The sequence below is a fragment of the Ranitomeya variabilis genome, chromosome 1, assembly GCF_051348905.1.
Source record: "Ranitomeya variabilis isolate aRanVar5 chromosome 1, aRanVar5.hap1, whole genome shotgun sequence".
NCBI classification, from domain to species: Eukaryota; Metazoa; Chordata; class Amphibia; order Anura; family Dendrobatidae; genus Ranitomeya; species Ranitomeya variabilis.
The window spans coordinates 616,594,561-616,618,395 of NC_135232.1; the positions used below are offsets into that span (position 1 = coordinate 616,594,561).

At 44.1% G+C, this 23,835-nt stretch overlaps 1 protein-coding gene across 1 annotated transcript; it reads left to right on the top strand.

The window, feature by feature from the left end:
• The first annotated feature begins 4,663 nt into the window (after window positions 1–4,663).
• On the top strand, window positions 4,664–23,609 carry IVD (isovaleryl-CoA dehydrogenase). Its single transcript, XM_077260666.1, has 12 exons — window positions 4,664–4,842; window positions 8,857–8,946; window positions 10,686–10,737; window positions 10,853–11,022; window positions 12,522–12,615; window positions 13,288–13,424; window positions 16,143–16,239; window positions 16,889–16,982; window positions 20,418–20,499; window positions 20,974–21,078; window positions 21,624–21,696; window positions 23,108–23,609. Exons 1-12 carry the CDS (start codon window positions 4,690–4,692, stop codon window positions 23,239–23,241), a joined length of 1,281 nt encoding a protein of 426 aa, XP_077116781.1. The 5' UTR covers window positions 4,664–4,689; the 3' UTR covers window positions 23,242–23,609.
• The last annotated feature ends 226 nt before the right edge of the window (window positions 23,610–23,835 follow it).

A 23,835-nucleotide genomic window follows, 5' to 3' on the forward strand; every position in this document is an offset into this window, starting at 1 on the left:
GGGCTCATACTGTGTATATAGGAGGCTATATGTGGCTCATACTGTATATAGGGGCTATGTGGGGGCTCATACTGTATATAGGAGGCTATATGAGGGCTCATACTGTATATAGGAGGCTATATGGGGGATCATTCTGTGTATAGGCTATATGGGGGATCATTCTGTATATAGGAGGCTATATGTGGCTCATACTGTATACAGTAGGCTATATGAGGGCTCATACTGTATATAGGAGGCTATGTGGGGCTCATACTGTATATAAGAGGCTATATGAGGGCTCATACTGTATATAGGAGGCTATATGTGGCTCATACTGTATACAGGAGGCTATGCGGGGGCTCATACTGTATATAGGAGGCTATGTGGGGCTCATACTGTATATAGGAGGCTATGCGGGGGCTCATACTGTATATAAGAGGCTATATGAGGGCTCATACTGTATATAGGAGGCTATATGTGGCTCATACTGTATATAGGGGCTATGTGGGGGCTCATACTGTATATAGGAGGCTATATGAGGGCTCATACTGTATATAGGAGGCTATATGGGGGATCATTCTGTGTATAGGAGGCTATATGGGGGATCATTCTGTATATAGGAGGCTATATGTGGCTCATACTGTATACAGGAGGCTATATGAGGGCTCATACTGTATATAGGAGGCTATATGTGGCTCATACTGCATATATTATATTAATATGGATCAGAATTAATTTCGACAAAAAGAGAAATGATCCAGCTGGAGGTGGAGGCAGTTCAGACTTTGTGAGACTTTATTAGACAACTAAAGCGATAAATAGTCCTTCAAAATGAAAAATCTTTACATAGCAAACACCTGGCACACCAGTGAGGAGGATCAACGCGTTTCAACTATGAAGTCTTACTCATGATGGTAGATCATGGGTAAGACTTCATAGTTGAAACGCGTTGATCCTCCTCACTGGTGGGCCAGGTGTTTGCTATGTAAAGATTTTTCATTTTGAAGAACTATTTATCGCTTTAGTTGTCTAATAAAGTCTCACAAAATCTGAACTGCCTCCACCTCCAGCTGGATCATTTCTCTTTTTGTCTTCATTTGCTGTGGGCGCTCACCCCGAACCGTGCTGGGCGTTGGCAGGTCTGGGGATTTCGTCTAAGACCGGTAAGCTGACTATATTCCTTTTTTCTTTTCAGAATTAATTTCAGCCTATTGGTTCAGTCTTCACAACAGTCACGGTGTGTCATGTCGCCCTTTGAGAAAATTAATCTCCCCCTGCTCTGTTTTGTATAGCACTGTTACATATAGTGCCGTACAGAAGGGAAAAGTTTGCGCTACGCACGCCTCTATCTCTGTCGTTTTCCATGTACGATGTGCACCAGGGCACCTGTGTGTTACATGACCTATCGGGGGATCATGTGACTTTACACGATATATTGGGTACCTGGGGGCTCACGCTTTCTAAACTGCCGGGCTCCGCTCTTTTTGTCCCTGCACCCCCATGACACATAATTAGTTATGACAGGCTCCCATTAGAGGCTCGGACAGACGTCTGTAGCTCTTGGTCCGATCACTGGCCGGCGTGGGGCTCCCCACCTGAGCGTCACGGCCATACCCATTGGCGTCTGCATGAGCCTAGGAAGCCTTGTAATGACACTACGCAGAGTGACCCCATATCTGCTGGTACATAGCGCTTCTGCACATGACAGGATCCCTTTAAGGTGGACTCGCGGCCGTATCCCCCTGTATTATGGCTGATGGATGGGGCTCCCCTTACGCTCTGGTAGTAGTGGGGTGACAGCGGAGTGCCTCTTCTGTAGACCGCTATGAAGCCACGCCCAGTAACGTACGTGGCATCTAAGGCTTCTTTCACATTTCCGTCGGTACGGGGCCGTCAGTCGGCCCGACGTACCGACGGATATTGTGCACAATTGTGCACAACGTGGGCAGCGGATGCAGTCTTACGACGCATCCGCTGCCCATTGTGAGTTCCGGGTAGGAGGGGGCGGAGTTCCGGCCGCGCATGCGCGGTCGGAACTGGCGGATTAGACGGACGAAAAAATGTTACATTGAATGTTTTTTCGTCTAGACGGACCACAAAAACACGACGCATCTGTCGCACGACGGAAGCGACGTGTCAATCCGTCGTTAGTTCAAGTCAATGGCAAAAAAAACGGATCCTGTGGGCACATTTGCAGGATCCGTTTTTTTTGCCATAACCACGGATTGCGATGGCCCCCAGAAGACGGAAATGTGAAAGAAGCCTAAGGCTACTTTCACACTAGCGTTTTTTGCAATATGTCGCAATCCGTCGTTTTGGCGAAGAAACGCATCCTGCAAAGTTGTCTGCAGGATGCGTTTTTTCCTCATTGACTAACAGTGACGCAGTGACACACGTCGCAACCGTCATGCGACGGTTGCGTCGTGTTGTGGCGGACCGTCGGCTGCAAAAAACGTTGCTTGCAACGTTTTTTGCTGCGTCGAGAACGTCTTTTCCGATTGCGCATGCGCGGCCGGAACTCCGCCCCCTCCTCCCCGCACCTCACAATGGGGCAGCGGATGCGCTGAAAATCAGCATCCGCTGCACCCGTTGTGCAGCGCAAACAACGCTAGCGTCTTTACGTTGGCCCGACGCACTGCGACGGGCCGAGTATGACGCTAGTGTGAAAGTAGCCTAAGGCAGTGTTCACACTGAGACATTGGAGCAGAAATGCCAGCTTCTTTAAGGCTACTTTCACACTAGCGTCGTGCACTGCACGTCGCTATGCATCGTTTTGGAGAAAAAACGCATCCTGCAAAAGTGCTTGCAGGATGCGTTTTTTCTCCATAGACTATTTTTAACGACGCAGTGCGACGCATTGCCACACGTCGCAACCGTTGTGCGACGGTTGCGTCGGACCGTCGCCACCAAAAAACGTTGCATGTAACGTTTTTTGGTGCGTCGTCTGCAGCATTTCCGACTGCGCATGAGCGGCTGGAACTCCGCCTCCCCGCACCTCACAATGGGGCAGCGGATGCGTTGAATAACAGCATCCGCTGCCCCCGTTGTGCGGCGCTTCCACAGCTAGCGTCGGTGTGCCGCTAGTGTGAAAGTAGCCTAAGGCCTCTTTCACACTTCAGTCTTTTGGCGTCAGTCTGAAACCGCCATTTTCCTCAAATAGCGGATCCGCCATTTTTTTTGGGGCGGATCCGCTATTTTCCCATAGACTTGCATTAGCGACGGACTGTGGCAGATGGTCGTCCGTTCCATCCGCCATGCGACGGATCCGTCGAGATTTGGCGGACGTCATCTAGACATTGACGAACATTATAACGTTTTTTGTCTGCGCCGAAATGGCGGTTTGCGACGGATCCGTTGCGTCCGCCATTCCATAGAATGGGCGCCTATGGGCGACGGCTCCGTCGTGACCGTCATATGGCGGATCCGTCGCCCCAATCCGCTTTTTCAATTGAGCATGCTCCAAAAAGTAGATACTTTTCCCAGACAACCCCCAAGTAAGGCTACTTTCACACTAGCATCGTTTGGCCTCTGTTGCAATGCGCCGTTTGGAGAAAAAAACGCATCCTGCAAAGTGCTTGCAGGATGCGTTTTTTCTCCATTGACTTGCATTAGTGACACATTGCAACGGATTGCCACACGTCGTCGTGCGACGGATGCGTCGTGTTTTGGTGGACCGTCGGCACAAAAAAACGCTACATGTAACTTTTTTTTGTGCGTTGTGTCCGCCATTTCCGACCGCGCATGCGTGGCCAGAACTCCGCCCCCTCCTCCCCGGACCTTACAATGGGGCAGCGAATGCGTTAAACTGCATCCGCTGCCCCCGTTGTGCGGCGCATTAAATGCTAGCGTCGGTAACCCCGGCCCGACGCATTACGACGTGCAGTGCACGACGCTAGTGTGAAAGTAGCCTAATAAGGCTACTTTCACACTAGCGTCGGGCTCGGCCCGTCGCAGTGCGTCGGGCCGGGGTTACCGACGCTAGCGTTGTCTCCGCCGCAAAACGGGGGCAGCGGATGCAGTTTTCCAGCGCATCCGCTGCCCCATTGGGAGGTGGGTGCGGAAAAGCGGTCCGTCGGGAGCAAAAAACGTTACATGTAACGTTTTTTTGCTCCCGGCGGACCGCCACAACATGGCGCAACCGTCTCACGACGACGTGTGGCAATCCGTCGCAATGTGTCGCTAATGTTAGTCAATGGAGAAAAAACGCATCCTGCAAGCACTTTTGCAGGATGTGTTTTTTCTGCAAAACGACACATTGTAACGGAATGCAGTTAACGCTAGTGTGAAAGTAGCCTAACGGATCCGTTAGAACCGTTTTCTCAACAATTGTGACGGATCCGTCACTATGTCGGAGGTGACTGACGCCAAATAACTGAAGTGTGAAAGAAGCCTAAAGTTGCGTTTTCCCAGAGGAGTTGGCGGTTCTGCTCCAGCAGGTAAAACACCCTGAGATGTGGAGCTTGTGCAGGTCCCGGCCGGGCCGCACACAGGACTGATGGTCGCTCCTATACAGACTGACGCTGTTGTCCATAGCAACCAGTGCCGACTGTAATTGGCTGGCGCGGCTCAGCCGTCTGTCTCAAGGAGAAGCCTCCGTCCTCTGTTATAAATGGAGTGGGCGGGCCTTATTACGCGTCATCTTAGGGGCGGGCTGTTAAGTATACGCCGCCCTGATTGGACGAGAAGCGCACACCTCATCCCCTACCCCGTATGTTCCAGGACACTATGGCTGTGCTCCTACGTAGACTCGTCAGTGACTGCCGCCGAGGATGGCCGCTGCTGGCCCAGGGCACCCGCTGGTGTTCGAGTTCAGGCGCGCCAGTGGACGACACTGTGAACGGGCTCAGTGACGAACAGAGACAGGTGGGAGAAATCACGTATGTGACGACTCAACCAATCAGAACTGAGCTTGCATTCTATTCTGACCCTTGAACGTGAAAGCCGCATTCTGATTGGTGGATGGAGCCTCCATTCTCTTCTGCTGAAGCCTAGAGAACATTGGGGGCTCCCACCCACCAGCAGAACAAGGGCTGTACTCCCGGGGGGTCTCACATTGCTGGCCTGTGATAGAGGTGAAGGGAACAGACGGGATAAGAAAACCCCTTTAAGGCCGGCACAGCCCTGCATTATAGTGTAGTACCTTAAAGGGGTTTTCTTATCCCAAGGGGTAAACATTGTAAAGTGCTCATATAAACAATTATTTACAGTTTATTGCGTTTTGAAAAACTCAGCGCTCAAGAACAGAAGAATGTGTAATGTGATAGTTTACTGCTCGTTGCCTAGGTTACCGGCCACCTCTGCTGCACAGGACAGTGCTTACTAGCTTTCCAATAGAGCTTGTAAGTGCTGCTCTGTATCACAGGGCAAAGCTGACTCTACTGCCACACCGGGGCACACCGGTCAGACCTGCTGAGCAACCATGCCGCTGTCCGAGCTGTGCACCATCAGGAGCTCTCCCCCTGCGCGGGGTGGGTGTGCTGCTGCCTCAGAACCTGCAGAAACCCCTTTAAGATTTCTCCAGTGGCTATGACTACTGAAATAGTTGTCATGTCCTGTCCCTGAATCCATCCCTGGGACCCGACACCAATCGTAGGCTCAGGAAGTCCTGGGCTTGACTACTGACACTTGTCCATAACCCTGGCCTGGCGGCCTATTTAAAGGGAGTTTTAATGCAAGTATTTTGTGCTAAAACTGTATCCTCCGTGCTGTGTATTACTGGCCACAGTGAGTCAGCTAAGGATCCATCAGCGAGCTCGCTCTGATTGTCCGGTATAAGACGTTCTAACTCCTCCATCTGTCTACTTCTGAGCTCCTCTTAGCTGACTTATGACGGAAGACCACATCATGGATGAATGTGTTGGGAAACAAAATCAACGGTGCAAATTTGTAATGAAACCCAATTGCAAAAATGATTTTTACCCCCAAATTCATGTTGTTTAATAATAAAAAAAAAAAAAAAAAAAGTAAACACATTTTATGTCAGTATTTCATCTATTCTCATGCTAGTTAATATCCTGAGCAGGGGCCTCATAAATAATTAAGTAAATTTTGTGTGGGGGAGGGGGTTCTGTTTTTTCCTTGCATGATAATAAAGGAAGGATAGCATTTTGTGTTTTATTTTTAATCTGTATTATTTTGTATTTTTCTGCTGTTTACAAACTAAGTGATTGTTGCCAAAAACAAACTAAGAAATGATCTACTGTTACAATCAACTTTTACATGTCTAGTTAAGTATTATATAATACTAATATTATTATTATTACTATTATTATGAAAAAAAAGTCACTCCCACCCTCCTGATTCCCCCACTGCACTTCTCAAAGCTTGTCTTCTCAGGCAAACCAGCGGTATCACAGCTTCTGCTGAGCCAGCATTTCGGCACTGCCTTAAAGGGGTTGTCCAGCACTTGGATATCGATGGCCTTTCCTTAGGTTAGCTTATCAATATCAGTCCCTGGGGGTCTGCCACCCTCCATCAGGAACAGATCGGACCCCCACTGATCTGACTGAGGACCTGTCTTTAGGATATGCCATCTGTATATCGTGGACAGACCCTTTAAAAGGGTTTTTGCACCAAGCCTGACAAAATACCTTCAGTGTGTGCAGAAAGGAGCATAATCTCTGGGGAACCACAATGTGGCCATGACTGAGTGCACTTTACCATTTCCATGTTATCTCACGCCGGCTCCTGATGATGGCAGATTAGCAGCGCTCCCTCCATATTGATGCTTTGTCCTTAACTGTCAGTCCGCCCTGACCCTGACCCTTTGCACTCCCCCTGTTAATGACTGTACAAAGCTAATCTATCACTGTCAGTTGGTAGGAGACTAGGGAGCCAGGGAGAGGGGTGAGGTCTTTATATAGAAGCCACAATCCTACCTGTCATTTATGTTATGACTTGGCTGGTGAATTCTACACACCCCCTGCTACATTCCAGGTTTTTATCATCTAAACAAAATCCTACCAAGAAGAATCATTTCAAAACTTTTCCTTTCCAAAACTTTGATCTTCTTCTGAGGAAATCATTCTATTGTTGATTTGGAGGCATGCTTAGAGTTGCTGTTTTTACTGAAAGGTGAAATTCCTGTTCAATTTCAGCTTTTTAGCAGAAGTGTGAAGGTTTTGATGCAAAATTGACTGACTAATATTGGGAACTGTTCATAATTCCCTCCACCTTAATTAAAGCCCCAGTTCCAGCTGCTGAAAAACAGCACCCAAGAAAAATATTGCCTCCACCATGCTTCACTGTGGGTATGGTGTTCTTTTGGTGATGTGTACTGTTTTCCTTGTGCCAAACATACTTTTTGGAATTAAGACCAAGGTGGAACTTTTGGCCATATAAGACCATAACACGTTTTACCATATGCTTTTGGCAGAAATGATATAGGTTTTGACAAAACATAGCCAAGCTTGGATGTTTTTCTTTGTAAGAAGAGGGTTCCTTCTTGCCACCCTACCTCACAGGCCAGATATATGAAGGAGATGGGTTGATTATTGTCACGTGCAGTGCACAAGCAGTACTTGCCAGGAATTCCTGCAGTTCCTTAAATGTTGCTGTTGGCCTCTGGCAGTCTTCTGGACCAATTTCCTTCTTGTTTTTTCATTAGTTTTTGAGTGTTGTCCAATTCTTGTTAAAGTCACAGTTTGTTAAATTTAAGACCCTTATTGATGAACATGTCTACAGGGTTTCTTAGTATATCAAGTGCCTATGGATACTTTTTGTACCCTTCTCTTGAATGATGACTTTGTACAACGAGATCCCTTTGCTGTGTTGTCAGCTGTTTGCAGACCACAGCTTCTGCTGTAAAATTCAACTTAAAAATGTCAGGAATATCCCCTTAGAACAGCTCAACTTCCTATGGGGTTATCAGAATCACTAAATGATGGCGCAGTGCACTGACTACTATGTAACATGAGGGTAAATGTGATTGGGACATTTTGGACGCAGGCTCGTGCTTCCGGGGCTACCATTACACGTCACAGGGCAGTGTGACGCTGAAGGGGGTGGGGTGGTAGCAAATGAAGAAAGGAGGCAGATACTACTTCCAGGCACCGTACGCCCCGGACCCTGGTAGAAATCATTAGCATAAAGAAATAAGACTGCTTCTCCACAACAAGATCATTAATATGAGGCAGACAGGTAGGACTAAAGTGTGGGGGGGGGGGGGGGGGGGAGGGGGGGCAGGCAGACAGATTCCCCCTAATTGTCCCTCTCAAAATGGTTCCAGTCTGTTTCACAATGGATTCGTACAGATTGTGGGTGACATTGAAGCTGGAAAAAGTTCTGAAATTATTTTTTTCGTGTGGTGTTTTATTTATATTATAAAAAAAACAGGTATATTAACAAGGGTTAAATAAATCTCAAGGCACGGTACACATAGACAATTATATAAAGGGGGGAAAAAATATACCACCAATGTGCACCAATAGGAAGTATAAAGGACAAATCGGAATAACACCTGAAGATATGAGGAAAAAAACGAAACAAAGTCCAAAGTTAAGTATAAATAACAATATTTATTAAAATCTATGATACAGTGGAACGGTGGAAAAAATACCATCAAAAGCACAACACCAGGGACGTATAAATAATATTGTGAATAAATTAATTAAATACATAGCCACAGTGAAGGTTCAATATATATGTGCATACACAGGTATGCACATATATATTGAACCTTCACTGTGGCTATATATTTAATTAATTTATTCGCAATATTATTTATACATCCCTGGTGTTGTGCTTTTGATGGTATTTTTTCCACCGTTCCACTGTATCATATATTTTAATAAATATTGTTATTTATATTAACAAGGGTGTGTAGACTTTTTATATCCCCTGTACATGACCTAACATCACTTTTTTTTCTTCACTTAGCTCCGCCATACGATGCACAAGTTTCTCCAGGACAATTTGGCCCCTAAAGCACAAGAGATAGATCAGCAGAATGAGTTCAAGGACATGAAGGTGAGTAGTATCTGCCGGCGTGGGTCCGCCCCGTCCCACACTGGCTTATTAAAACTTTCGCTCAATGTTCATTTTGCACAGTGCACCAGGAATTCCCATGTGCCCATAGCCCCCATTTACTAGAGTCCTTTTGGCCACAGTTGGCGCCAGTACACCGTGGAATAACATATTTTTTATGCAATATGGTGATCTGCAGCACGATTCCATATAAAGGCTTTTAGAAAAATAAATGAATCAGGAAGCAGTGATGCAGTATGATGAGCAGTGCAAAATGCAGTCTGAACACAGGCGAAAGAGTGAATCTGTCAGAAGGTTTTGCTATATAATCTAAGAGCACCATGATGTAGGGGCAGAGACCCCGATTCCAGTGATGTGCCACTTACTTGGCTGCTTGGTGCAGTTTTAATATAATCCTGTTCTCTCTGCTGCAGAGCTCTGAATGCTGAGCTGTGTACAACCCCACTCACACTCCTGATTGGCAGCTTCCTGTGTATATTGTCAGTAAGCTGCAAATCATTGGTGGAGGCGGGGTTACACAGAATAGCCGGACTGCGTTACATACGAATCTTAGTCCTGCAGTGATAATCTCCTGCTGATAAAACACCAAGTCTGTGGAGTCCTGGAGTCTGTGTCAGGGAAATTGAGGAGTCGCTGTCGGGGAAATTGTGGAGTCTGAGTAGGAGGTTTGGCGTACTGACTCCACAGCCCTGTAAAGCACTGATTGTATTGAAACTACAATACACAGCCTAGTAAGTGACACATCCCTGAAATCAGGGTCTCTTGCCTACATCATGCTCGCAGATTATGTAGCAAAAGCTGCTGACATATTTCCTTTTAAAGTGACGTTCCCACAATGAGTTTTTGATGTTACAGATTTTCTGCACCATTATCGCATCAATTAAGTAAAATGAGTTACTTGCAGTTCTTCAAAAGTACGCAGCGTAAAAAGCTCATTGTGGGAACGTAGCCTTAAGAGGGGTACAAACCCCTGTCCCCTGGCTGTAGGTTGCTTTAAAACAAAAGAAACTTCCTTTTTCTCCCCCTTCCCAGGTCCAGCGCTGAGTGTCTGCTGCTACTCCCAGTGTATATTATTGTCTGCACTAACAGCGCTGCAGCTCATGACTAACCTCAGCGGCTCATGCTGTCAATTTGGACAGAGCAGCGGAGCTCACTGACTGCCTGCAGCGCTGCTGATGTGATGTCAGAACTGCAGACATAATGGACATCGGGAGCAGTGATGGATACTTGGGTGGAGTGAGTAAGGCATATCATTTTTTTTTTTTTTATTTCTTTTTTTTTTTTAGTAAATTGCTGCAATTCGTACACTCTGAATTATCACATTGTTTTACTGTGTTTTTCATAAAGAAAACTGCCACAGTTGCTCTTTTCTGGTCTCCACCTCCTCCCAAAATAAGAATTGAAAAACGATCGAAAAGTTCTAGAATAGCCCAAATTTAAACGTTAAGGGTCTCCGGAAAGAGCGACACCACATCCTGCCTCACCCTTTGTTGGAAAATCTGCAGAGAGTGTCTATATATCCATTATAATCAACACTGGGTGCCCGGGGCAGACCCCAAAACACTTAGCAAGAGCAACTACACTCTTTATTATAAGGGTGGTCTTCTATAAATAAATAAATCACTATACATAATGGAATGTGGAATGGAAAATGTGTTACGGGAAAGCTGTGAGGGAGGATTTTAGGATGAGGTGCATAATTTTGTGTATTTTCTTCCTAGAACTTTTGGAAGAAGCTGGGAGATCTTGGCGTCCTGGGTATAACCGCTCCGGGTTAGTGGCGATGACCGTGTAGTATAAGAAGTGGCTAAACTTGCCCCCGTTATGTGTTTCGGGTGCTGTGCTGTATACGATCTCCTCCTTATTTCTCCTTATTTCTGTTATGTAGCGGAGTATGGAGGATCGGCCATGGGATACCTGGAGCACGTCCTGGTAATGGAGGAGATCTCCCGTGTGTCCGCAGCTATCGGCCTCAGCTATGGAGCCCACTCCAACCTCTGTATCAACCAGCTGGTGAGAAACGGAACCGAAGCCCAGAAAGAAAAGTATCTTCCTAAGGTACTATCTAAGTGTTACTGACCGGGGCTTGTTCTTCTGTACATCGCTACTGCATGCGGATGCATCTGACCAATAGCGCTGAAATCTACATGTGCCTATAAATCACACTGTCCACATGATTAGGTTAGTGGCATTTCATATAAATTAATTACAAACATGCTCTGGCTCCAAATTCTTCCGGAAGAAGCAGGTGGTGAAACGCGCGTCGGGGTGAGGTGACTTCGGACTGATTACTCCTGACGGTTATCACTCTCTTCTATCTACCCTTCAGTCACAGGCATCTGTACTACTTTCATCATTGGCATCATCTACGAGTTTTCTTTGTGTATGGGTTGTCCTGGCACCTTACGTCCCAATTATGTATGCTGATGCTAATATATGGCCCTCTTGTATCTTAATGGAGATATTCCCACATTTATCTATATCCTTTGATATTTGACAGTTTATATTTGTGGCCTGATTACTGGCCCTCTTCAAGTTATACCCTGGCCGTATTTCTTGTGACAGTTTATACTGCTGGAACTCTATTCACACTATTTCCTGTGCGTAAGCTCTATTGTTCTTTAGGTGACTGTGAGTGTATTATGTTTTTCTTTTCTGGGGAGTTACCGGAGCCTAACCACAGAGTAACCCATTATTGAGATTATTTCACTTTCATCAGCGCTCATGTATATTTATTTTTTGTCAGGACTCCATGGCGTCCCCTATTTGGCATTTTGCTTTTTTAATTATATTTTAATGTTTAAAATTGTAATAAAGGTATATTTATTTTATACAATGGATCTCTTCGTTATTTAGGCCAAGAATTTGAAAATGTTTGTAATTAATTTACATGGACCTATAGGTTGCCCACCTTTTTAGAAAAAAACTTTTTTTAATTTTTTTTTAGCAAGGTGTCTTGAAAAGTTGTGTGCTGTTTTATGTATTTCCCGTTACAGGCAACTTTTGATGTGGTCATAAATCAGTTGAAAGGAGCTCAGTAAAAAAGCAGCTGGGAAAGCTACAAACTCTATCTGACCTTCAGTACTAGCTCACTGGCAGATTTTCAGTTAACTCATAGACAGTGCAGTTTTGAATCCTATTGTCACTTGTCTTTAAGCGTTTGAATTGATAGTTTTATTTGGATTGGACGTGTCCCTCTGGAAGACCCCCGGATCATCCAGGCATATCTTGTGTTACGTGCAGGCAGAACAATTACATAAAAAAATTGATATATATATATATATATATATATATATATATATATATATATATATATATATATATATATATATATATATATATATATATATATAATTTTTTTTTTTTTTAATAAAAGTACTACACATGTGACTATTTGTGGTGCTGGGTGAACATATTTTCTGAGATTATTGTAGTTTGCATTTTGTGCTATGGACACCTCTATTGTTTGAGCTGTCTGACGTTGTCATATTATTAGTGATGTTTATTTATATTTCATTTCATTTTTATCTTTTTTTTTTTTTTTTTTTTTAATCCAGCTGATCAGCGGAGAACACGTTGGGGCGCTGGCTATGAGCGAAACAAATTCTGGTTCTGATGTAGTTTCCATGAAATTGAAAGCAGAGAAGAAAGGTAGGTGCTCGTGTGTACGGAGATGTGACCTGTGTAGCTTAAATGTTTTTTGTTTTTTTCCCAAACACAGGTATTTGTGGCTAACAATCATTCTTGCAATTGGGAATCATTAAAAATATTGTACTTTTTGCATAGTATAGACTCTCTTTTGCACTGTCTATAGCTCCTTGCAGGATGAGTTAACTGAGCATCTATCAGTGAGCTTGTTCTAATGGTTTGACGAAGAGTTTGTAAGCCTTATCTTTTTTAGCTCCTCATAACGTTTGATTTACGACCACATACCACATCAAAGTTGAATGTGTCGGGGAGTCAAAGAGCCTGTAAAAGCCAAACGATGCAAAATTATTAATGAAACCCATGGCTCAAGTGATTTTTATCCCCAAATACATGCATTTAAGTAAAGAAAAAGAATTGGAACAAGCCCCTTTTACATATTACCAGTAATTTCTGTTACTGTGGAATCAGGAGGGATAATGTCGGGGGACCATTGTCCGCAGGGTAAATTCGCACGCTGCAGGCTTCACATCCACAGGGCTGCTATGTGTTTAGAGACGGGTAGATGAGATTTCTCCAGTCTCTATAAAATATAGGACATTTTCTGTTTCAAAAATCGTGACCGAAAATGCACTGTTACCTGAAAATGTCCCGTCAGTGATAACCGTCTGTTTCCAGGGGACTACTATATCCTGAATGGCAGCAAGTTTTGGATCACCAATGGCCCCGACGCAGATGTGCTTATCGTGTACGCAAAGACTGACTCCAACATTAAGCCTGCATCACGCGGGATCACGGCCTTCATTGTGGAAAAGGTGATGACCAGCTTATACCGCACAGCCTTGTCGTATCTGCTTTGTACCGGCGTGTGAGGATTCTCTATAGCGGTATTTGACTTGACACTGTATGGTGGTATTTTACTTGATTCTCTATGGCGGTATTTGACTTGATTCTGCGTGGCGGTATTTGACTTGATTCTCTATGGCGGTATTTGACTTGATTCTGCGTGGCGGTATTTTACTTGATTCTGCGTGGCGGTATTTTACTTGATTCTGTATGGCGGTATTTTATTTGATTCTCTATGGCGGTATTTTACTTGATTCTGTATGGCTGTATTTTACTTGATTCTCTATGGTGGTATTTTATTTGATTCTGCGTGGCGGTATTTTATTTGATTCTCTATGGCGGTATTTTACTTGATTCTGCGTAGCGGTATTTTACTTGATTCTCTATGGCGGTATTTTACTTGATTCTGCATGGCGGTATTTTATTTGATTCTCTATGGCGGTATTTTACTTGATTCTGCGTGGCGGTATTTTATTTGATTCTCTATGGCGGTATTTTACTTGATTCTGCGTGGCGGTATTTTATTTGATTCTCTATGGCGGTATTTTACTTGATTCTGCGTAGCGGTATTTTACTTGATTCTCTATGGTGGTATTTTACTTGATTCTCTATTGCGGTATTTTACTTGATTCTCTATGGTGGTATTTTACTTTATTCTGCGTGGCGGTATTTTATTTGATTCTCTATGGCGGTATTTTACTTGATTCTGTATGGCTGTATTTTACTTGATTCTCTATGGTGGTATTTTATTTGATTCTGCGTGGCGGTATTTTATTTGATTCTCTATGGCGGTATTTTACTTGATTCTGCGTAGCGGTATTTTACTTGATTCTCTATGGCGGTATTTTACTTGATTCTGCGTAGCGGTATTTTACTTGATTCTCTATGGCGGTATTTTACTTGATTCTGCGTGGCGGTATTTTATTTGATTCTCTATGGCGGTATTTTACTTGATTCTGCGTGGCGGTATTTTATTTGATTCTCTATGGCGGTATTTTACTTGATTCTGTATGGCTGTATTTTACTTGATTCTCTATGGTGGCATTTTATTTGATTCTGCGTGGCGGTATTTTATTTGATTCTCTATGGCGGTATTTTACTTGATTCTGCGTGGCGGTATTTTATTTGATTCTCTATGGCGGTATTTTACTTGATTCTGCGTGGCGGTATTTTATTTGATTCTCTATGGCGGTATTTTACTTGATTCTGTATGGCTGTATTTTACTTGATTCTCTATGGTGGCATTTTATTTGATTCTGCGTGGCGGTATTTTATTTGATTCTCTATGGCGGTATTTTACTTGATTCTGCGTAGCGGTATTTTACTTGATTCTCTATGGCGGTATTTTACTTGATTCTGCGTAGCGGTATTTTACTTGATTCTCTATGGTGGTATTTTACTTTATTCTGCGTGGCGGTATTTTATTTGATTCTCTATGGCGGTATTTTACTTGATTCTCTATGGTGGTATTTTATTTGATTCTGCGTGGCGGTATTTTATTTGATTCTCTATGGCGGTATTTTACTTGATTCTGCGCGGCGGTATTTTATTTGATTCTCTATGGCGGTATTTTACTTGATTCTCTTTGGCGGTATTTTACTTGATTCTGCGTGGAGGTATTTTACTTGATTCTGTATGGCAGTATTTTACTTCATTCTCTATGGCGGTATTTTACTTGATTCTGCGTGGCGGTATTTTACTTGATTCTCTATGGTGGTATTTTATTTGATTCTGCGTGGCGGTATTTTATTTGATTCTCTATGGCGGTATTTTACTTGATTCTGCGTAGCGGTATTTTACTTGATTCTCTATGGTGGTATTTTACTTGATTCTCTATGGCGGTATTTTACTTGATTCTCTATGGTGGTATTTTACTTTATTCTGCGTGGCGGTATTTTATTTGATTCTCTATGGCGGTATTTTACTTGATTCTGTATGGCTGTATTTTACTTGATTCTCTATGGCGGTATTTTACTTGATTCTGCATGGCGGTATTTTACTTGATTCTCTATGGCAGTATTTTACTTGATTCTGTATGGCAGTATTTTACTTGATTCTCTATGGCGGTATTTTACTTGATTCTCTATGGCGGTATTTTACTTGATTCTGCATGGCGGTATTTTACTTGATTCTGCATGGCGGTATTTTACTTGATTCTCTATGGCAGTATTTTACTTGATTCTGTATGGCAGTATTTTACTTGATTCTCTATGGCGGTATTTTACTTGATTCTGCGTGGAGGTATTTTACTTGATTCTGTATGGCAGTATTTTACTTGATTCTCTATGGCGGTATTTTACTTGATTCTGCGTGGCAGTATTTTACTTGATTCTATATGGCGGTATTTTACTTGATTCTCTATGGCGATATTTTACTTGATTCTTTATGGCGGTATTTTGCTTGATTCTCTATGGCGATATTTTACTTGATTCTTTATGGCGGTATTTTGCTTGATTCTTTATGGTGGTATTTTACTTGATTCTTCATGGTGGTATTTTGCTTGATTCTCTATGGCGATATTTTACTTGATTCTTTATGGCGGTATTTTGCTTGATTCTTTATGGTGGTATTTTACTTGATTCTCTATGGCGGTATTTTACTTGATTCTCTATGGTGGTATTTTGCTTGATTCTTCATGGTGGTATTTTGCTTGATTCTGTATGGCGGTATTTTGCTTGTTTCCATAGGGAACACCAGGATTTAGCACTGCACAAAAACTTGACAAGTTGGGAATGAGAGGATCAAACACGTCAGAGCTTGTATTTGAGGACTGCAAGATTCCAGGTTGGTAAATTGATAGGAATTAAGAGAGTTTTGGAGCCGGATTGTATAAGAAGGGGATTTGTGCGTCAGGACTGTATGACATTTGTAGGTCAGGACTGTATTACATTTGTAGGTCATCAGTTTATTCAGAACCTCCTAAGTAGATATCCCATAAATATTTGATGTGTGGGGGTCCCGTCGATGGGGGAATAGGAGGGCCTTGTGTCCCATTTTGCACCATAGAAAGGGTCTTCCCATAAGTTGTTATTGGGGAGTTATTTATATTCTGGGGTACTTGAATCTTAAAGAGTAATGGGGCCATATTGGACATTAAAAGGTTATTCTAACAAAGGATATTTCCATGATAGGTAGGGGACACCTTTCAGGTGGGCGAAGGAAGGGGGGGGGGAGAGGGTATAAGGGGAGTCCAACCGCCAGGGAGATAGTCAATGAATAGAATAGAGGCCACTCTTGCATCTCCAGTCCATTTAGGCTGTGGTATGAGGCCCCCCATTCTCGGGCAGGCTATTGGAACCCCAACAGTCAGCAAGTTGTCAACCATCCCATAGATAAGGGATAACTTTCTTTAGAAGTAACCACCTAAGGGCCGACCTTTTGCTCTTGCCACATGTGGTCGTTCTCCTGTGTTTAGTAATTTTGTATTTTTCAGAGAAGAACATGCTCGGGCACAGAGGTAAAGGAGTGTATGTGCTGATGAGCGGCCTGGATCTGGAGAGGCTGGTGCTCAGCGGAGGTCCCTTGGGGTAATTGTTATAATCCTTTTGTATGTAGAATTATTGAGCTTTTATAACTAAAAGTCGCACTGAAGCTAACCATTCGCTCTAGTGACCTCAGCCAACTTCACAGCACCATTTACAAACTCAGAAGGAAAGAGCTTGTAAGCTGTGCTGCGGTCTGTCAGTGGAGCCTGTAAGCACTGTGCATGTTATGCCATCTAGCAGCGGTGGTCGGTATCCAGGGCAATGAGTAAACAAAAGAAAAGTATTAATTTCTCAAGAACGGCTGCAAATTTTAATGAACAGTAAATTGCCAACTTGCGTATTTTTCCAAGCTTTATCTGACGATATCCACCAATGAAGATGGTGAAATCCCATTATCTACCATGTAATTTTCAGTACTACGTTGTGGGTCAGTTCCTTAATTGATCTTTGCATAGGCACAGGTGATGCTGGGCATGGAAATAGAGTAGCACAGGTTTCCATAACTTGGGAGCCCCCCTCATTCTCAGGACCATGGGGGGTTCCAAATGTTTGGACCCCGAGTTATTATTAAACAATATATATCGTTTTACATGATATGTGATAAATATACCACCGCTGGTGGTCCAGCCATAGGAATCCCCACTCATCCTGAAAACTGGTCCCAACAGTCCCCTGTGAGAATGAATCTTTAGTGAGCACGTGGGACCACTGACCCACTCCAGAGCAGTCATTAGAGCGGTGGTCGCACGTGCTCAGTAACGTGTGTTTAAGGAACTCCTTCTTTGGAACAGTGGGGGGGGGTCTCTGCAGTGAGACACGTTTGTGGTATTTGTAAAGATATTAGCAATTTGCTTCTAGCTAGTATGTGAGCACGAACCACATTAAAGGGGTATTCCAATCTCGCTGGGACATTGCTTATTAACAGGGGTGGATTAAGGGTAGCCAGGGCCCTGGGCTATTGAGACTCTGTGGGCCCCCCGGTCATGTGACGGGGTCATCATATACCTGAACTAGATTATTCCAGAAAAATAGTTGCTGAGTGAAACTCCACTTCTCACCTATCACACATTAACAGTTCCCATCACCAGATCACACATATAACCGGCAGCTTTTGTTTTGGCCAAAAGATTTTTCAAGCCGCCACCATAACACAGTAGACACTTTTTGCCAGGCCCTGCTCTACTGTAACATATTAAATATTTGTTAAAATATGCAATACAATTTAGGTATATTTTTATTTATTTTTCAATTTTTAAAATGACCAATAATATCACATACAACGAACAAATACCACTACACCTTGTCCAGACCACATATAACCACCACAGTGATCGAATAATATCACATACAAGGAAAAAATACCACAACACCATGACCAGAACACATATTACCAACACTAAGTGACCAAATAGCACATACAAGGGACAAATACCACAACACCATGTCCAGACCACATATTACCACTACATAGTGACTGAATACTACAATACTGATCAGTAATAAAAAAAAAACAAAAAAAAAACAAGAAAAAAAAACACAATACTATCACCATAAGTGCCATTATACACAGGAGATCTGTACTTGGTATGCAGTGTCTGTGTACAGGTAATACAGTGATCACTGGTGACATTATACACAGGACCTCTGTATATAATATACAGTGTATAGTGTCAGTGTATAGGTAACACACTGACTCACCAGGGAAGTCTCTAGATGAAGTCCTTCATATTTGTTTTTCATCTTTCATCCAGCACAGACCGCCATCACTTCTTCCAGCCAGGGCTCGTATCTACAGGAAATAACAGTTATCTCGAGCTCTGCTTGCAGAGCACATTAATTATTTTTTCCCAACTTCTACATTACACCACATGAAGAAAAAAAGGCAACATAGTGTCACTCTACACAGTAACAGGACCGCCCCCCCATTTAAAACAGTATACTCAAAAGATAAAATAAATACATTACTGCAGTAATAATATCCCTTAATTAGCCCCTATGATAATAATATTCCCCATCCTGGCCCCCGTGTGTCTCATTCCTGGCTCCAGCCATATGTTCTCCCATCCTGCCCTCATGAGTATCCATTCTGCCCCATATGATCTCCCCATCCTGCCCCATGATCCTGCACGATCTGTCTCCAATCCTGCCCCATATCTTTCATTCTGCCCCACGTCTCCAATCATGCCCCGTATCTACATTCTGCCCATGCCTCCAGTCCTGCCCCCAGTGTGTCCAGCATATTGCCCCCAGTGTCTCCAATCCTGCCCCCCAGTGTGTCCAGCATCTCTGCCCCCAGTGTTTCCAGCATCTCTGCCCCCAGTGTGTCCAGCATCTCTGCCCCCAGTGTGTCCAGCATCTCTGCCCCCAGTGTGTCCAGCATCTCTGCCCCCAGTGTGTCCAGCATCTCTGCCCCCAGTGTGTCCAGCATCTCTGCCCCCAGTGTGTCCAGCATCTCTGCCCCCAGTGTGTCCAGCATCTCTGCCCCCAGTGTGTCCAGCATCTCTGCCCCCAGTGTGTCCAGCATCTCTGCCCCCAGTGTGTCCAGCATCTCTGCCCCCAGTGTGTCCAGCATCTCTGCCCCCAGTGTGTCCAGCATCTCTGCCCCCAGTGTGTCCAGCATCTCTGCCCCCAGTGTGTCCAGCATCTCTGCCCCCAGTGTGTCCAGCATCTCTGCCCCCAATGTGTCCAGCATCTCTGCCCCCAGTGTGTCCAGCATCTCTGCCCCCAGTGTGTCCAGCATCTCTGCCCCCAGTGTGTCCAGCATCTCTGCCCCCAGTGTGTCCAGCATCTCTGCCCCCAGTGTGTCCAGCATCTCTGCCCCGAGTTTCCAGCATTCTGGCCCGGGTCCCCCGGATTGCCGCTCTCATTAAAAAAAAAGAAAGAGTTCTTCTCACCTGACCGCGCTCCTTCGGTGAAGCTCCCTCCTCGCAGCTGAAGCGCGCACTCGCTGGTGACTGACAATGACGTAAGACGCCGGCGACGTGCGCGGTGTGGCTGACGTCAGCTGCTAGCCACTGCTTGGCTGGCGGCTGTTAACTATTGCCGTGTGGGCGCGTTAAACTGCCGCAGCACCAGTAGGGGCCCGGTGAGCAGATGAGACGGGGCCCATGTGGGCCCCCTCTGCCCACTGGGCCAATACGCCCTTCAGGGCAGTAATGACCTGATGGCGGCGGTCAATCTGAGCGGTAGCCCAGGGCCCCCCACACCACTGGGCCCTGGGCTACCACCCAGATTGACCTCATTATAATCCGTCCCTGCTTATTGATATTTTGCGGATAAACGATAAATGTTTAAGGTATAACCCCTTTAAGTGACAACATCTCAAGTGACGAGATTGGAAAATCCCTTTAATGTCAGTGCCTGCACACTGGCTACATGCTGCTTTGTACGGCAGCTGAAGCCCACTATCGTCCTCCTGATCGTCTCTTTTGGCCATTTTTGTCGTCAGTGACCTAATTCTTCTCTGTCCTCCTTTAGGATCATGCAGGCGGTTTTGGACCACGCACTTCCCTACTTACACACCAGAGAAGCCTTCGGCCAAAAAATAGGATATTTCCAGGTACATATAAGTGGGAAAATGTTTTTTTGTGCACAATATAACACGATTCATCCAGGCTGACCAATGATCGCACATGGACCATATGAAAGCTGTCGGTAATAGCCCGTTTAGACAGCTGACCAACATTCTACAGAATGATCATTAATAACAGTCCGTCTGTGCGCATTGGAAGATCCACATTATCGGCAGCACATGTGCTGCCAAGAACAATGTTTTTTATGCTGCCATAAGTCATTGCAGCTGATGAATTGCATTACAGGACGCAGGGGCCTGACCTGGACTCCGTAGCCTCATACAGTATCTGCCTATGAGGATGATGTTTGGCTCAAGAGACACCACAGTCTGTCCTCACCCCATGGATTATAGGGTGTGAAGCCACCCTGATGGTGCAGAATTACCAGACCTTGCTTGTATATTCTTATTATTGTCCATATCTCAGACAGTTTTGTGATCTCAAAATGTCTTCTTCTGCAGCTCATGCAGGGAAAGATGGCGGATATGTATACACGTCTGACTGCATGTCGCCAGTATGTCTATAATGTAGCCAGGGCATGTGACAAGGGTCACTTCAATGCTAAGGTAAGTAGCATTTCAGATGAGTCGTAGCTTAATACAATTTGCCACCATTTTTTAGACTTCAGTGCAATGGATAATTTATTAAAAGATGACCTGTCTTTATTTGAAAAGTCACCTTTTTTGTTCTTTTAATGCGTTCCCACTTCTTTCCTGAACAGTTTTTTTTAAATCTGCCTCACAATTACAGAGATATGGGCTTTTTTATTCACTGCTGTATTTTATTCTCTACCAAAGCTCACAGGATCCTCAGGGGCGTGTCTTTAAACTGCTCTGCATGATTATCCTGTGAGCCACGCCCCCTTATACTGATTTAAAAAAACAAACAAAAAACATCACTAAATTAAAAGGCCCATATCTCTGCAACCATATGGCGGATTTAAAAAAAATGAAAAAGTGTAATAATCAAGGAAGCAGCAGTAATAAAGTAAGAGCTAACACCGGTCAGTTTTCACTTGCTGACAGGTTCTCTTTAAAGTCGAATTTTTGGCACGGGGATCGATTCTGGATATTGTATGTGATAAATTGTGAAAATGTCATTTAACCTACAGGATTGTGCTGGCGTTATCCTTTACGCTGCTGAATCTGCTACCCAAGTGGCCCTCGATGGCATTCAGTGTCTAGGTAAGGAGATGGGCAAGTTTTGTTTCTATTATTCGGACGCTGTCCAAAGCAAAAAAAAAAAAAATTGTAGATCTGAATGAAAGTGCTCAATCGTAAGTTAACAAACATCTGAAAATTAACAATTCTGGTCAGTATTCCTTTGAGGCTAATTCTTCCTGTCCACTGGTACAGCACATACATACTGTGCACACCGGGCTTAGTGCAGCGAGGAGCCCGAAGACAAGGAAGTCAATGCTGCCAGCAAATAATGATCCCTTCTTGTTCTTATCTGCGCCACAATACAGCTTTAGCACACCTTTTGGCCACCACCGAAATCCAATATTACCACTGATAAATATGTAATTAATTCTTCAGTTTTCCTGCGTTATTTCCAGCAGTCGAGGTCTACAGAACACAAAACTGTGCTCTTGATTTATTTTTGCATTTCCCACTATTTTTTTATTTTTTTATATTTTTTAATTTATTTATTTTCTTGTTTTTTTTTTTTTTTTTTTTAATAAATATTCTCCATTACGGCTCTGTTTTTTGTTTGCTAGATGTTTTCGGCCAATTCATCTATTGAGCAAAATCTGTGCCCCAAAAATAGATCTCCATAAATGATTTTGTATGCTGGATTTTGTGTGCAAAATGTTGTGCTATTTTAGCAGAATATCCAAAGGGTCGCAAAGTAAAGGTGAAAGACAAAAATAAGGAGTTTTTATTTTGTGCAAAATTCATGTTTCATGTGCATGAATTTGGTACAAAAAAAGGACACCCCAAGAAGTAAAAAAAAAAAAAAAAAAAAAAGAGCGAAAATGACTGACTTATATTAATTTGCAAATTAGACAAGCCGTATGTGTTGTATAGCAGAGCAGAAAGCATATCGCACACCTTCACCTGTATGGAAAGACAGTGATGGCTCTGGTGGGAGCAAGTGCACTACCACCGCTGTATTTTCATATAGGCAGCTCATTTTTTTTGAAACTCAGCGTTAACAAGCTTTCTGATTTGTGCTGATAAACAGATTTTGTCTGTTACCTGTCTCCAGTTAAAGGGAATCTGTCATCACGTTTTTGCTATGTAATCTGAGAGCAGCTTGATGTAAGGGCCGAGACCCTGATTCCAGTGATGTGCCACTTGCGGGTCCACACGCTGTCATTGATACATATATTTTGATATTTTGATCCGGCGCAATGAAGCTGGCCGGATCCAGAGTGGGCGGCACTCTGTGCCTAGGAGACCGACCACCTCTCACAGACTGGCAGAGGAAGCTGGTAACCTAAAAATCACTCTTCTCAAAGACAAAGAGGATCTTTTAATAAGAAGTAACTTGAAAAGTTGATAGTTTTTACAGTTGTTAGCAATTTTACCCATCAATGACGAGACCGCCCCATGTTCACTGTTCTTATACAGATGTTTTTCTTCTCCACAGGGGGCAATGGCTATATAAATGACTACCCCATGGGCCGCTTCCTTCGTGATGCCAAGCTTTATGAAATCGGGGCTGGTACTAGTGAAGTCCGGAGACTGGTCATAGGCAGGTCCTTCAATGCTCTGTACAAGTGACCTGCCGACCTTGGAGATCACCGATCATGGCTCTTCCAACTCCGAACTCCATCCGCAAATCTCTCTGCACCAGGGTGGATGAGCACCGATGGCCACCTACTGCCTAAAGACACTTACCTCGTAAGCTGCGATCCACGTGGCCGCACAAACTGGACTGTTAGGAGATCGGCCCGGTTCCAATGCTCGGACTGCCGTCTCCTTATCAAGTGAATGTGAGCGTTTCTTATAGCTGGGACATAAAACAATGGACTGTATAGTTTTATCAATAGACTGTGGGCTCTGATTGCCACCACTGATCATTGCTTATGGGGTCTGTATTGGGGTCTGTGTAATGCTCCAGGGACAAATAAAGCATACATCAATCACCAGGGCACATGACTTGTCATTATTTCCCCCTGGACAGTGCTGTCTATAGGGGCTGCATACTGCCTGTTGGTAAAGGGGGTGTCTGGGACTTTACCATTGATGACTTATCCTCACCATAGATCATTAGCGTCTGATCAGTGGGGGTCCGACACCCAGCACCCTGCCAATCAGCTGTCCCTGGTGTCTGCGGCCAGAAATGACCAGTTACCGAGCTGCACAGCCCCGTCT